This window comes from Halyomorpha halys, unplaced genomic scaffold (genome assembly GCF_000696795.3).
Source record: "Halyomorpha halys isolate HHAL.00 unplaced genomic scaffold, Hhal_1.1 Scaffold65.1, whole genome shotgun sequence".
Lineage (NCBI taxonomy): Eukaryota > Metazoa > Arthropoda > Insecta > Hemiptera > Pentatomidae > Halyomorpha > Halyomorpha halys.
This window is the reverse complement of record NW_027109066.1, coordinates 524,183-539,992: the sequence shown is the minus strand read 5'-3', so window position 1 is coordinate 539,992 and position 15,810 is coordinate 524,183. Positions and strand designations below refer to the sequence as shown.

At 36.1% G+C, this 15,810-nt stretch overlaps 3 protein-coding genes across 5 annotated transcripts in view; 1 reads left to right on the top strand and 2 right to left on the bottom strand.

Annotated features, from left to right (window-relative positions):
• The window catches only part of LOC106692649 (trypsin 3A1), a 7,723-nt gene extending 3,795 nt beyond the window's left edge, over positions 1 to 3,928 (bottom strand). Inside the window, exons 1-2 of one of the 3 annotated variants that reach the window (XM_014438708.3) lie at positions 3,685 to 3,928; positions 1,550 to 1,735 (exon numbers count right to left, since the gene is read on the bottom strand). In XM_014438708.3, coding sequence (XP_014294194.1) covers positions 1,550 to 1,735; positions 3,685 to 3,703 — 205 coding nt within the window. In that variant the 5' untranslated portion in view covers positions 3,704 to 3,928. Of the gene's footprint in view, positions 1 to 1,549; positions 1,832 to 3,684 lie in introns of those variants that run through there. The other 2 variants (XM_067047279.1, XM_014438707.3) reach the window with 2 other exon arrangements.
• Positions 3,929 to 6,106: 2,178 nt separating this feature from the next.
• The window catches only part of LOC106692647 (trypsin-3), a 17,031-nt gene continuing 7,327 nt past the window's right edge, over positions 6,107 to 15,810 (bottom strand). The window contains exons 2-4 of the mRNA XM_014438702.3: positions 14,638 to 14,823; positions 7,096 to 7,488; positions 6,107 to 6,449 (exon numbers count right to left, since the gene is read on the bottom strand). Of these exons, the coding sequence (XP_014294188.3) occupies positions 6,121 to 6,449; positions 7,096 to 7,488; positions 14,638 to 14,823 (908 nt within the window). The 3' untranslated portion in view covers positions 6,107 to 6,120. The remainder of the gene's footprint in view (positions 6,450 to 7,095; positions 7,489 to 14,637; positions 14,824 to 15,810) is intronic.
• LOC106692652 (trypsin-4) overlaps positions 8,338 to 15,810 on the top strand; it is a 49,443-nt gene continuing 41,970 nt past the window's right edge. The window contains exon 1 of the mRNA XM_067047281.1: positions 8,338 to 8,508. Coding sequence (XP_066903382.1) covers positions 8,487 to 8,508 — 22 coding nt within the window. The 5' untranslated portion in view covers positions 8,338 to 8,486. The remainder of the gene's footprint in view (positions 8,509 to 15,810) is intronic.

Sequence of the window (15,810 nt, the reverse complement as noted above, 5' to 3'; positions counted from 1 at the left end):
ACACATAACATCTATTGAAGAATGGTGTCAAAACTGGAGAATCAAAATAAATCCTGACAAATCCCACCAGATCACCTTTACTCTCGTCGCAAACCTCAACCCTCCTGTCCTACAGTATCCTTTCTAAATACTCCACTAACGCCTGTTGTACAGATTCGATACTTAGGACTCCATCTTGACAAGAGACTTACTTGGAATCCATATGGAATCGAGCTCTGGGGCTCCATCAAATTCCTCCCGCATCCAATCCTTGCAATCCAAAATCCTACGTAAAATCATTGATGCTCCTTATTATATAATGAACCCATAAACAATTTATAGGGTTGTTGAACAAGAGAGAAACACTAAACTAGAATCTATAATCTAGAATGAGTTTAATAGAACGAAGAAAGAAGCACCAATTTCTCGAGAAAGGCTGACTGAATTTTACTACAACTTCTATTATCCAATAAACTCTCTAAAAAATATATAACTAAATTTATGGGCCAGTGTAAGAGTATAATATGTACTGATAGTGAATCAAGGTGTGGCTAAAAATAAAATTAAATTCATTGTTCATTTTTATATAAATTTTCACATATTTTTCCACTGAATGTTTCACTCCTAAAATATCTTTAACCGTACCTCGATAGGTCATCTGTCCAAATTGTTTCAATATCGTACTTATACACAGTGGGGTTCTTATAAAATAATATTGATATTTTATGCTTTATATATTTATGCCAAATATATATACAAATAATTTAGAAGAAGAAAATAAAATAAAAATATCGGACCAGTATTAACGATAATACAGCGAATTTAGGTTTCGTTTTTATATTTAATGCTATGGTTACTATGGCAACTGCAATCTCTTCTTATCAGTTTTATCGTTGCCATGTCAAGTGTTTTTTCAGTAGCACATGCAGTATATGGTAATATCTCTATCATGCCTTTGGTCTGTTTGATACTTGAGAACTGGCTCAACTTGAAATGTCTGAAAATCTTTTTATATATTGCCATCGAAAACACTAAACACATTGTACATTAAGAAGCAATTTATCTTTCCCAACCAAAATAATAATGTAGACGTAAATAATTAATTTTATATGAAACTTCATTTAATTTCTATATATCCTCAAATAGGGGATCAGTGTCTGTTCTACTAGTCACACATAAAAAGCTAGCGAATGATAATTTTGGTTAGATATAAAAACCACGAGATAAAAAATGACCTTAGCAATAAAACAACTGGGAATAAAAACAATTTAAAATAAATAGTAAAAAATTATACGAGGAGTTGTATATGCAAATATATTTTAATAATGTGAGTGTGATAAAGAGAAAAATGGCCTATTGAAAGGGCCTAACCGTTACAAAAAGTGGAATATACACAGTATTAAACTGATAAATTTTTGTTATTGTATAGTTTTGTCGGTTTGATGTGGCCATAAAGATTTTTTCCTTAGTCATTTTGATTTGATATTAAACAGACTCTATTTTTTTTTTTTTAAATTCAAATAAACTTTTTGACAATAATAAATAATGACATAATGGAATGTCCACTTACTGAATGTAATACAGTGTCCAGCTGTCAACAAATATCTTTTCGTGACTATAATCGCTCCGCAAATGTGCACTACGGTGAAACCTGATTTTCTCTGTAAGGACGCTATAAATGGTGCATCAGTGATACTTATTTCGTGGCCGCCAACTATTCGAAGAACTGGTCCACTAACATTTGTATCGCTTAAAGCTGTACAAAACAGTATATTTGTTAAAATGAAAAATAACTGATACAGAGATAACATCATGTCATAAAAATTATCTTATAATGCTGACGAATGATTTATCAAGGTTGCTAAGTAACTTGCCAAGTCTGGCAGCTTTTTTGCCATATCGGTTCTTGTTAATTATAATATTGCCACTTCTAATATTAAAACATATATACACACTTATGTTATTGACAAATATTGATATTCATTTTAAAAAATAATCTCGTAATGTAAACATTAAAATAGATTTATTGCGTGGTCGATGAGAAAATGGTGTTGAGGTGATTGAGTAAGACCTGCCTCCAGTAGATAATAATAGGTACTTTTGACAAGAAGGCCTCCACGACACGTGTTCAAATTAGGTAAGGCAGTTGTTTAGAAGGTGAGTACTTTGGTTGAGATTTACGGGTGCCAGCCGGATGGTAACCTCGTTCTTCAGGGTACTATTCCTGTAGATACGAGAGGATATGTAAGCCCAGATGGTAGCCAGCTGCTGAGTCTTACAGGAAAGTAACTTCGTTCTCCGGGGTGCTATCCTACCGTTGGTACTTGAAGGTATCCAGTGATATACTTATCCGAGGTTTGATATGTCTGTTCTGTAAGAACTCTACTTAAATACGGGCCTCCGGGTACTGTACTATTGGAAATGTTTGTTAGGTGATGGCACAACTGAACATTGATCTTATATTGACTTAGTACTGTGTCAGAACTATCTCTGGGCTATTGATTCTTCTAAGAATACAAAGGTCGGTGAGAGGCATCGCCAATAAGAACTAACTTTTTTGTGATTCTGTATATTCTTTTTGGTAAACTTTATTTATTAAATCAACATATTTCCAATTATAATACTATTTATATGTTTAAATATAACATTGTTAAATTATTTACATTTTACTGAACAAATGAAAACAATACATGGCTAGAGAAGACAGGTCGTGCTCCAAAGTGAAACGAACTGAAGCTCTGCATCTTGGCGGGAAGATAAACAATTTTTACCTCATACGCATGCGTACCACCACTATTCTATCTCGTCCATTTGAATAAAAAGTATGTATTTTTAATATAGTTATATATAATAGTATATATATAGGTATATATAATAATATATATATAGTTGACCGTATAACTTTAAATATAAGAATATGTATGATTTTATTTGTGATAAAGTAAGGAGCTTTGAGGATTTTACGAAGGATTTTGGATTGGATACGAGAGCAATTTGAAGGTTTAGTGGAGCCCCAAAGCTCAACCCCGTATGTCCAGATTGGCCATATTAGAGTCATGTAGATCAGTATTTTGTAATGAATTGGAAGTTTAGACCGTTTGTTTAGTAAGTACTATAATAATCGAAATCCACTTGCGTTTGTTTGTCTTTTTAGTCTTGTGTGAGGTTTCCACGTTAGTCGTTTGTTAAAATGTAGTCCAAGGTAGCGAATCTTTTCGACAGGGGGTAAGAGAAACATTATTAAAGTATACTGCCCTACAGTTGGCAGATTTACGACGAAGAGTAAAGATGATTCGATGGAATTTTTGAGATTTATTTTGATACTCCAATTACGACACTATTTTTTAAGGGCTGTGATATGAGATGGAGAGTTTGTGCTGCAATAAAAGGGTCATTATCAACTGCGAGCAGTGTCTTTTAAAGTGTTAATTGGATATATAACACTACATACTTAATTTTATAAAGGTCATTTATTTTCACAAATATTACTATGGAGTTACATACTTGTGTTTATTTATTGTAACTGTAAATTAAAAGTTATTTAAGGTTAATATTTAATATTGAATTGCCGTATGTCATAAACTAATAGATATATCTCAACATATACATAAAATTTCTTAGCTTTAACAATAAACTTTGTCATTGAAAATAGGTTCCTCAAGCATTAAATGTCCAGTTTATATAAAAGCCATAGTTAAGATTTACCTAAGCTCATAATCAGCATCGACGAATCATCATAATTTATTGGAATTGGCTGTCTATGATTCCATCCCTATAGCATGTCGACATAAAGTCTATCTTGCTTGATCAAACTTATCGAGTCGATGTTATTGTATGTGGTATATACAGGGGCACGAGTCATTATTATTACTAAAATACACCCTTCAAACATCCAGAATGATGAAAGAAATTTGATTTTGACTCTATCATATTGACCTGGTAGGTGAAATAAAAAAGTCATAAGCCAAACGAATAAGATAAAGCTAGGTAGCAGTGGTAGGTTACCGAACGGTTATATGTGCTGACTTTATCTGCTTAGCTGCCATTAGGAGAACTTTATCTTTTAAGAAGCTTACGAAATATAATTTCAATATTTTGAGCTCAAGTTGTTTGAATATATTTACAGAATATTACTGAGTACTTGAAACATCGAATTCCAAAATCGGTCGGCTTTTCAAGTTCGCTCAAAACAGAGCCCAAAAAAACACAGACGCACAGGTTTAACGGACATGATTTCAGTGTTTTGAGTTCAAATAGTTATAAATGTATCACAAGATCTCAGTGAATAATCAAAGTCATCGAAGTTGAAAATAAGAGAATAATTACTGATAAGCTTTTGTCCGATTTTTCCGGTTCTTATTTGAATTTGTGTAAAGTCGGGGTCGGAGGTCTCATTTTCTGAATTCTTGCCGGAAGGTCCCGAAGACGCCGCGACTGCGATGGTGCCCCAGGCTATGCACCATGTAAGCTAGGACCTGACCTGCCCCTACCATCACGCCAGAGTCGAGGACACGCTGGCCAGCCTCTGAGGGAGAAGCAACCTGTTACGTGAACCCAGGCGAAGATTCAGTACTCCCCCTTCTCCCCCAACCCATTCACCAAATAAGGGATCACTATTTCTTAATATATGAGACTACCCAAATTTCTGTTATCATAGCAATAATCGAAATAATGAGGTGTAGATAATTGACCGTAGATTAATGCTTGGAGAAGTTTGTCGGGGGGTGCGGTCAGCAAAGAACAACATAAATAAACAAAACCATATTTATTTATTTTATGCCGACGTTTCGACCTGAGTTTCAGGTTTACCTATACCTATACCGTCGGCATAAAATAAATAAATATGGTTTTGTTGTTTATTTATGTTGTTCTTTGCTGACCGCACCCCCCGACAAACTTCTCTAAGCAATAATCGATATAATTCAAATAATCTTTTTCACTAACACACTAATACGATTCGTCCCTTCAGGGATTTTATTTGGTCTTAAAAGAAATATAAGCACGTTCATTAATAGCCGGAAAAGTCTCACAATTTTCAGCCTCCCTTTTCCACACTGGTTTTAATTTAACGATTCAATATACACTCGGGTACCTGTAGTAAGAAACGGACAGGTCCCGATGTACACAGCTTTTCAATGAAGACACTCCTGACGTAGTACATCAACCTTAAGTAGCAGATCCCTGCTCCGGAGGCCTTTCAGTCTTCTCGTCGGATTTTGTGGGAGTGTAATTTTAACAGCAGGTTGGAGTGTCCAGCGAGTGAATCATGAAAAGTTTTTACTGTTTTTTTTATTTTTATTATGTCAGTTACAAATGGTATGTCCAGGTCTTTGTGTAATAATTTGTTTGTTATGAAAAGGTGCTGTGAGTGATGTATCGGAGGACTTTGGATGGTTGAATTGGATCGATTGAAAGATTTGAATGGGACTTTAATATTAATCCCTTAATAGTTTAATCACCACAGCCCGGGGTAAACCAAAATATACAGTGATTGATGATTATAAAGCTGGTTCTGGAGTGGACTGCATATAATCGATTAAAAATAACTGAAGCATGGTGAAATAGTGAGATAAGCCTCTATTCATGAATGATTTATGACGATTGATTATAGCTGGTTTAATAAAAAGTGTTTACAATCCGAATTAGTTAGGTTAATATTTAATTTTTATTATTGGGTTACATAATATAATGAATGATAGCTGACTACAGTCATAGTTGACTATGGGCAAAATGATGTTGTCCCGGGTACCTTGTGTTCAATCCCCATTGTACCTGTTCTGACTCCTAAGATACAGAGGGCCTACTGCTTCATGTGTTTTCCAATAGATGGCAGCACCTTGAGATCTCATTCGTAATATTTGAGTAAGGTCTTCCTCAATCATGGCCGAAAGTAAAAGGTAAGATGAGCATGAGAAAAAATAAAAGATAATTCATTAGTTTAGTGCTCAACACAATATAACTTTTTTTTTGTAGCTATCTCATGAATAAATAGAATTAGTGTAATCTTGATATAGTATAATATTTGCTGAGCTATTGTTGTGACATTCTTGGTTATATCTGGACTTCAATAATAGTAAAATAAGTGCAAAAATATTAAAAATCTATCATCGTATTATGTTGATTATCAGACACTGTTTTATTTCATTTTGACAAGTAATCAGTTATAAATATGATAAAACAAACGTTTAATATTAAAATAGTAATATTTTTTGGAGAATATATAGTAAAGTCATGTTGTGTCGAGCGATCAAGAGACCTGTTGTATACATCTTCTTCTAACCATCTCCTGGCTACATCCACTCTCGCGAAAACCGCCGGGTTTCCAGGCCTAGCACATCCTGCGCCCCAGGATACGAGGCCCCAGATCACACCATTGCAGACTAGTGGTCCTCCGGAGTCACCCTGGCAGGCATCCTTCTTTTCCCATTCTTCCAAAGTACACAACTGGATTTCTTCGTGTAATTTTCCCACTGCAACAACATTCCTTTATTAGTTAACTTGTGGAGGTGGTCTCTTAGGAAAGATAAGTCAAGAATCAAAACTATTCTCTAGGATACAGGAAATCATAACCTCTATCACATCCAGCAGGGATAGATCCTATTTTAGATCCTAAGGAGCTAGTAAATTACAACTACTGTTCCACCTACGTGTCATAGAAGAACTCCAGCTTGGATGATGCATTTGTTAATAGTCGTAGTATTTAATTTAATTACATTCATTTTTATTTATTTTGTTTTCTTTAGAAGTTTATCTTATTTTTAGAAGAAGCAGATTATGCAATTGTATGTGGTATTGTAATATTTAAATGTAAGAATAACGGTCAGTGGGGGTTATTTTTTTGGCGTAACCTAGTAATGGTTCAACAATAAATGAGCTGGCTAGTCACCATTAGTCGTTCGTATGATGTGTTTACCAGACCCTGCCTGCGTGTGCACAATCATCATAGATCCGTTCAATATATGTCCAAGAGACTCTTACTCAGATACCAAAGAGAGGAAAAAATTTATGATTGATATAAACATAAGTAATATTGGTAATTACCTTAACAATAGCTTACCAATGTAAACAATAATGTATTATTGGACAATATTTATGTTACATTCATGAGTATCTTACAAGATTTCTGTGAGAGTATCCTCTGACAAGTATCTGCGTTAGTCAAATGTAAGCCGACGACCTGCAAGGTATTGTAAGATCTGGCGGTACTGATACCCCACCCGTAAGCATTGCATACTGTTCTTGTTTCTGATATTTTCTCCAGTTCGGCTGAACTTTCTGTGATATTTCCATCGGGCAGTTTCCCGGGTTGAGTTTTTTGGTCGAATACAAAATCTTCTGCTAGGGCAATAGCCCCAAAGTCGTTTAATAATGATGAAGGATTGAAATCTGGGTGTACGAACAATTTTTTTATCGCTCTGAAATATCCTCGTTCGGCATAACTGCTTCCGTGTCTGACTACATAATCATTGCTACTCACAACTTTATAGCCAGTATCTTTTCTCTTGTCACCTGAAATTCAAATTGTTTCTATTAATAATCGATACAATCGATGTCCATAGCATAGAAGAAGGAGCTCTAAAAGATGTTGCTGAAGATAGACGCTGCTCGATAATATATGTTTTAAATATGGTCTACAATTACGTTAAAAAAATTTAATGTACATAATTTTTATGTATTAATTGGTATGTGGAGGTGGTTGTGTGGATGCGTATACATGTTACAATGGTAACTTACTTCACTCTGTAGGGAACTAGCCTATAGTCGAGAAGGGGGTAGTACGTCTTATAGGTGACAGCTATAGGTCCTTACGAACGGAGTAAAAGCTTAAGGAAGGTGGATTATAAAAGATTTGCGGTAAAGAGGGAGGAGTATAAAAGCGGTGATACGCTCCCAGGGGAGTAACGCCGGAAGGCGGGTTTATTCCTTTCGTATGCCTGGCATCCGGTAAGCTATTTTTGACTGTTTAGTTGCTGTCGCAACCCACTGCACCAACTGCAGTTGTCCTTTGTACTACAACCAGACAGCCCTGACAAACCCCTGCAAAGTGGGTTGAAACGTTTGATAACAATAAGTAGTTTTCTTCCATTTATATTGTAATTGTTCAGGCCAATTTTGATTCATTACCTTAATTTCATAATTTTATATTAATTAAATTACAATCTCAATTTCCTCTCTTTATTTACCTTTATTGTACCATTAATTTTACTCGTTACAACCTTAAATCATGTACAATGAATTTATGGCAAATGTATTGTAATATCTACAATAGTATACAATCTTAAAAACAAGTTATTTCTAGCAGGGGTAATTCCAACCTACTGCAATGGCAACCTCTTTGGATTAGACATAACAGTGACTGTAAGGTACCTATTAAAGTGTCTTTTTCTCTTCACCTAACTTCAGTTTGTCAACCTAAGTTTATTTCACAATCTTAAGTTTATTTCACCTCTATCAACATCATCTTTATCATCTTCATCAAGTTCACCTGCCTAACTTCTATCTCTTTCATGTCTGAACATATTCACCTATGCAAGTATCTCATATTTTCTTCATTCATATCATTCTGTTCCTATAGCCCAAAATATAATAGCAGTAATGATTAACTTACATACTAATATTTAATTTACTTGTATAATATTGTAATAATATCTACCAGTATTATTTATTAATGTTTTTTTTTATCCAAAGCTCTGTAGTTTAATTTTGTTTGAAGAAATCTATTAACAACTAGTATCATTTTTTAATTTTAATTTACTTTCTTGTTACATAATCCTTTTATTGTCTCAATGTATTTTTTTTATCTTTCAAAGAAGTTTTCATGTTTTTTGTTTTTTTCCGTTTTTATCATTTGTCATTTTTCTGTAGTTTTCTACCTTTTTTTACTTCCTTCTATCTTCTATATTATTAATCTTTATGTTAATTTTTTTTTTATCAACTATATTATATTGCATGTTCTCATTTTCCTTTTTTTTCCCTTCTTTCTTTCACCTCTTATTTTATTTTTTATTGTCTCATCCATTTACAGGAAGATATAAATTTTCTATATCTATTTTTTTTTTATTATTTACTAACACAATATTTAACCCCTATATTAACTATCCGTAGAACCCAGCTCAATTTGGGCTTAGTATAAGGGCTAGGACAACAGTAATGCTAAATTATTTACAATTTGTAGATGATTGGATCAATTTATGTACTAACTGACATTTAGGTGTGTTTTAAATTCCTAGCAACATGATTTAGATATTTTGTGATGAGTAAAAACAATTGTATGTATTCGACAGTTTTTGTGATTAACTCGGCAGCCAGAGATTTTGAATTTCAGGACATAGGCACCTTTTGGGATCCGGAGGGAATCATTTGAAATTTGAAAACTAGAAGGACTGTAGAGTTATTTTTGAGGCCTGTGATGGACATAGTTTTAACTACTAATCATTGTTTTAGGTACTTAACAAGATCAAACATTGTTTTAGATACTTGACAACATCTAATCATTGTTTTTAGTACTTGACAACAACATTAAATCATTGTTTTAGGTACGTTACAACATCTAATCATTGTTTTTAGTACTTGACAACAACATCTAATCATTGTTTTTGGTACTCGACAACATCCAATCATTGTTTTAGGTACTTTACAACTTCTAATCATTGTTTTTGGTACTTGACAACAATATCAAATAATTTTTTTAGATACTTGACAACAACATCCAATCATTGTTTTTGGTACTTGACAACATCCGGTCATTGTTTTAGGTACTTGACAACATCTAATCATCGTTTTAGGTACCTGACAACAACATCCAATGATTGTTTTAGGTATTTCACAACAACATTCAATCCTTGTTGTAGGTACTTGGAAACAACACCCAATCATTGTTTCAGATATTTGACAACATACACAATCCAATCATAGAGTTATAGTCATACCGATTCTCCATGAGCAGGCAAAGTGGCGATTTTTGTTTTTGGTAGGAAGAATCGGCTGCTGTTATTTCCACTACCTTTAATAACAATAAATTTAAAGGTTCCCTCTTTTAGGAAAATTACCACTTTTCAGTTAATTTCCCAAAAGAGAGAACCTTTATTTTCATTTTTCCCATAGCTATAACGGTTTGTTTTAAAATAAAATTGGATATGTGGAAAGTGGACATTTTTCCCGAGCTATAAGCAACATATTGTAGTGACAATATTCAAATAACGAAGAAGGTGAAAGACAAGTTAAGGAATAATGTATGAAGAAACAGTGTCAAGTGAGTAACACAGAATGATATACCGTGGCTGCAAAAAATAATATTCGATATCATAAATAATATAATATTTAAAATATAAAAAAAATATTGATTTTGTAAAACTTCAAATTCAAATTTCCACTAAAATATGTAAAAAAAAAAAGAAGAAATAAATAAAAATAGTTATGTACATTTATATTGTTGAATTTTTGTCCAATACTTTCTGTTATCCGAACACCCCCATGCAGCAATTAGTTCGGATTACTGAGTTTACACTGTATAGTTCATCTAAGATGAGTTTGCCTGTGGGAGAAGGGAGAGGGTTAACTTAAGTTAAGTTAACCAAGTCAAGTAAACTGGTTAGAGGGAAAACTACCCACTCTCAAAACAAAAACGTATTTAAATTCATGAAAACAGAGGCTGAGAGTGGTCTAATGTATGTTTCCGCTATTATCAAAAGAGTTTCCAAGTAAAGAAACATTATAAAAGAGTGATTGGAGAAGTTTGTCGGGGGGTGCGGTCAGCAAAGAACAACATAAATAAACAAAACCATATTTATTTATTTTATGCCGACGTTTCGACCTGGGTTTCAGGTCTCCATCAGGGCTATAGAACAAAAGAGATAGCTACAACATTTAGAGAAACATACAATTGAAAAGGAATGGTATACAAACAAATTTAGAATTATACAAAATATTGAATTAAGTCATAAATGATAAAAAATTAATAACTGGTAATTGAATAGTAAAAAATTTTAATTGATTGATAATCATGGAATTAGATGGTAGTAGATTAAAAACAGTGACAGATGAAATATAATATCATGTAGGTAAGAAGATATCTTATATTATACATATCTTTATATACTATTCCTTTTCAATTGTATGTTTCTCTAAATGTTGTTGTTATCTCTTTTGTTCTATAGCCCTGCTGAAGACCTGAAACTCAGGTCGAAATGTCAGCATAAAATAAATAAATATGGTTTTGTTTATTTATGTTGTTCTTTGCTGACCGCACTCCCCGACAAACTTCTCCAATCATTAATCTACGGTCAACTATCTACACCTAATTATAAAAGGGGGTGAGCTGTAGAGAGGGGTAATAAACCTTCCTTTGATACTCCAGCCAAAAAATGGCACAAAAATAAAATGAAAGTTAACGGTGACAGTTTTGATAAAGAAGCCATTCGCAAACTAGTGATTAATTTTCATAGAAATGATAAAAAAAAAAAAAAATGAAGGAGAATTCAAAAATTAATTTAATTGGAACATTATGTAAAGCAATAAACTTTAAAAGAGGTAGTTTTTTTTCTGAACACAGTGATAATCAAAACTCAAAAATGACTTTCTGGATGATACTGCCTTCTTAAATAGCAATTCAAAACAGAGTTGTTAATGTATTTTGCTACAAAGTAAAACAAGAATCAATAAGAAACAGTCCCTGTCAAAGATAAAGGATAACCTATGGAAACGAGTTACCTTCCGTTTACCAGTACGGAACTTGGTTACACTTTGGCGTTACCAAGTTCAGAACTGCATCTTGGACAAACCGTAGGCGAGAAGGAGCTAGGGTGGGGGCTGCACGAGGTCCCTCTCCTACTGGTAAGCTCATCTTTAATACACTATGCTTAGCAACGCTGTGGATGATATTTTAGATACAAAAACTACTAGAAAAAAAAATACCATAGTAATATAACAGATGGGAATAAGAACAATTAAAAATCAATTATAACAAATTCTTTCCCAAACAAATTGTGTATATGTAAATATATTTTAATGATTGGTGTATGGTACAGAGAACCCTCCAACGCCGGAGGGCGAGAGTACGTCCGGTTCCATGGTAGACGCCGGCTCTGACGCAGTTAAAAAAACAATACTACAGGGCCAGGCGTAGGTACCAGGAGTGCAGAAACGACGAGAGGAGGCCTGCACTTCGAGAAGAATCCAAGCATAGGTATAGGGTATACCGAAACGGAGTGCGTTGCCAGAAGAAGTCCTGGGACCAATTCATTGTAGAGGAATCAGAAAAGAATCCCTGGGGTATCCCGTACAGGGTGGAACGGGGAAAGGTTAAGCCGTTACAAGTGACGGCGGCTATTAGAGTGAGAGGTGCCCAGGCAGCCACCTTGGAGGAGGCTGCCAAGATGTATATAGACTATACATACCCTAGGGATGATCCGTCCCAGGACAGTGCAGATGATGGAATGGTTAGACGCACCACGGTATACCCACCGGGTACCGACCTATGCCCACCATGGGATATGTGGGACCTTCGTCTTGCCGTGGACAGACAAAGGATCGGGAGGGCTCCAGGACTAGATTAGATAGCATAGTTGCTGCAATCCTCAAGAACAGTGGCCCTTATATCGAGGAAGAGCTATTGGATATATTCAATGAGTGTCTGGATAAGGGGTACTTTCCAAACAAGTGGAGGATCGCAGACTTGAGATTGCTCTACAAGGGAGGTGGTAAGGATAAGGTAACGCCTAAATCCTATCGACGTATATGCCTCCTCCCAGTAGCTAGTAAGGTCTTGGAGCACATGATCGTACACAGCCTTAGACCAGTCCTAAGTGCTGCAAGTCATCCACGGCAGTTTGGCTCGACCCGTGGCAGGGGAACTACGGATGCGCTGCTGAGAGTACGTAGGGAGGTGGAGGAGAGGGTGGAGAAATATGTCTTATTGATCATGTTTGACATCTCTTCCGCCTTCGACAGCGTTTGGTGGCCCCGTGTACTCCAGCGGTTGCAAGAGCTCGACACCCCCAGTAATCTATATTCCCTCGTAGGTAGTTACCTCAATAACAGGAGTGTCAGGATCAGGGGTAACTACTACGAGGTGGAGAGAAAAATCGAAAGAGGATGTCCCCAGGGTTCGGTCCTAGGACATCTGTGGAAGCTGGTATTTGATGCGTTGCTGGGGGAACTGGAGGACAAGGGGTTCCTTGCCACGGCCTATGTCGACGACCTGGCAGTCATCGTGGCCAAGAACAGTAGATCCAGACTAAAGACAGAAGCGGAGAGATGTGCCAGTCTCGTAGGAGAGTGGTGCGTGAGGAGGAAGTTGAGTATGGCAGCAGCCAAGACTCGGGCCATACTCATAAGCGGCTCCACGGACAGGGCTCATCCTATCACCCTGGATATCCAAGGAGAGAGGGTTAGGCCGGGTGAGGAGGTGGCATATCTTGGTGTGAAGATAAGAAGAAGATTCGATGCCACTTAAGTAGGATAGGGGGTGCTTTTTGGGGCCTCAGGTACCCTGCAACGATGACCATATATAAAGGTGTGATCTTGGGTATTCTGAGGTACGCATCCCCTGCCTGGAGCCGAAATCTCACGCAGACACAGAAGAGAAGACTGGCCACCATACAGAGATTGGCTCTGGTGAGGGTCACGAAGACATACCGAACGGTGTCACATGAGGCGGTGCAGGAGCTGGCCGGAGCGATACCCCTGGACCTCATCCTCAGGGAGGATGTCCTTAAATATAATGTAAATAGGCAGGGACTAGGAGCGCTACCGGATGAGCTCCGAGAGAGGATCGGAGAGACTCCAAACTTGTGGAAGAAAATACTGCGGGAGGTCTCAATACAGAAGTGGAATGGACGGTGGGTAGCAAGCCAGGAGGGCGCTACTTTGAAAAAATTCTTCCCTACCGTTCCTTCCAGACTGAAGGTTAAATGGGTCATCCCAGACTATCCCAGGGTCTCACAGATCCTAACATGACACGGGGGGTTTCGGGGAAAGCTGCAGAGCTAGGATTCTTCGATCTAGGAAGAACATCGACCCCCGGTGCCCCACGTGCGGAGTTCCTGAAACAGCAGAACACGTAATAATGGATTGCTCCGCCATGGAAAGACACCGAGCCAGGCTGTTGAGAAAGACCGGGATTTTCGCCCTCGCCGAGTCGGACTTTCCCTGGTTGATGGAAGAAGAGAATTATCCCTTCTTCAGGGAGTTCATTTACAGGTAGAAGGAGGTGGTGGGCCCAACACATTTCACAATGGGAAGGACTTGACCGCCCAACATCGGCGAGCCATCAGAAGAAGATGAAGCTGACCCAGACTGAGACCTGGAGGGCTGGACCAGCCTGGTAACTGCAGGAGCCACCCAGACAGATGCGCACCAGAAGGGCCTACCGAACGGATAAAGATCATTGGGAGCAGTGGGATGCGCAATCCCAGCGCTCACTACCCCACTGCTCCCGCACCCCGGGCCAAAACATCACTAAAAAGTGGAATATATAGAGAATTAAACTGATAATTTTTTTTTATTGTATAGTTTTGTAGGTCCGATGTGGCCCAAAAAAGATTTTTTTCCTTAGTCAATTTGGTTTGATATTTGTTTTTGGTTTCTATTTGGTTGTAAAATTAATTAAATAAACTTTTCATTAATAATAAATAATGATGTAATGGAATTCCCACTTACTGTGTGCAACACAGTGTCCAGCTGTCAACAAATATCTCTTCGTGGCTATAAACGCTCCGCAAACGTGCACTCCGGAGAAGCCGGATCTTTTCTGGAAGGACGCTATAAATGGTGCATTAGTGATACTGATACCGCGGCCTCCAATTATCCGAACATCTGTTTTAGCAACGTTTCTATATCTGAAACCTGTACAAAACAGCATATTTGTTAAAATGAAAAATAATTGACACAGCGATGACATCATGCCATAAAAATAATCTTATAATGCTGACGAATGTTTTTGACATACATCTGTTTATCAAGGTTGCTAAGTAACTTGCTAAGTCGGGCAGCCATTTGTCGGTACTTGCTAATCATAGCATCGCCACTTTAAAATAATTTATCTAATATTAAAACATATGTTCATTGTTTTGTTATAGACAACTATATATATTCATTTTAAATATTAACCTCGTAATGTACACATTAAAAAGAATTTTTCGCCTAGTCCATGAGAAAAAAACGGCAATCGCGTTCTAAAAATATTTTGGAGATGCCTTCAAACGAAGTTGTAGGAAAAGCATCGGAATAAGGACGGAAATATGAATTGCATAATTCCACAATAATAATTTTGTGGAAATAGAAGAAAGTTTATTTACGAAAAGGTAGTATAACGAAGAATCCATCCTTCCTTAACAATTTTTCGAGAAACCAATAAATGATTGATTGAAGTTCGAATAGAAGTTATTGAGAGAAGAATACGTCCGGGCAGTGCAGCTGAAAAGAAAAAAAGAATTTAAAATGAGTAGGATACTAACATAAAACTAAAGTGATATTATAAGATATTTATCACTTTGTTGATCCTTTAGCGAATACGCTAAAAATCAAAAGGAAACAAAGGAAGAAGAGGAACAAATTGGAATTGCCTGTTATCTTATCTTGCAGAATCCATGTGGCGAACTCAACTTGAAGAATAATATCTCTTTTCTCAAATTTTAGTGGATATAAAAATAAATTTTTGTTAGAAATAAATAATAAATTAGATTTCTATACATAAACACCTGTGTTTTTATTAGCCTGGTAATGCTTCTCTATTTCTATATTTGAAGCTATATATAGATTTAATTAGTTTGTTATAAATTATTGTCTAAATAGTTGAAATTACACATACAACATGAATTATAGCAATATATA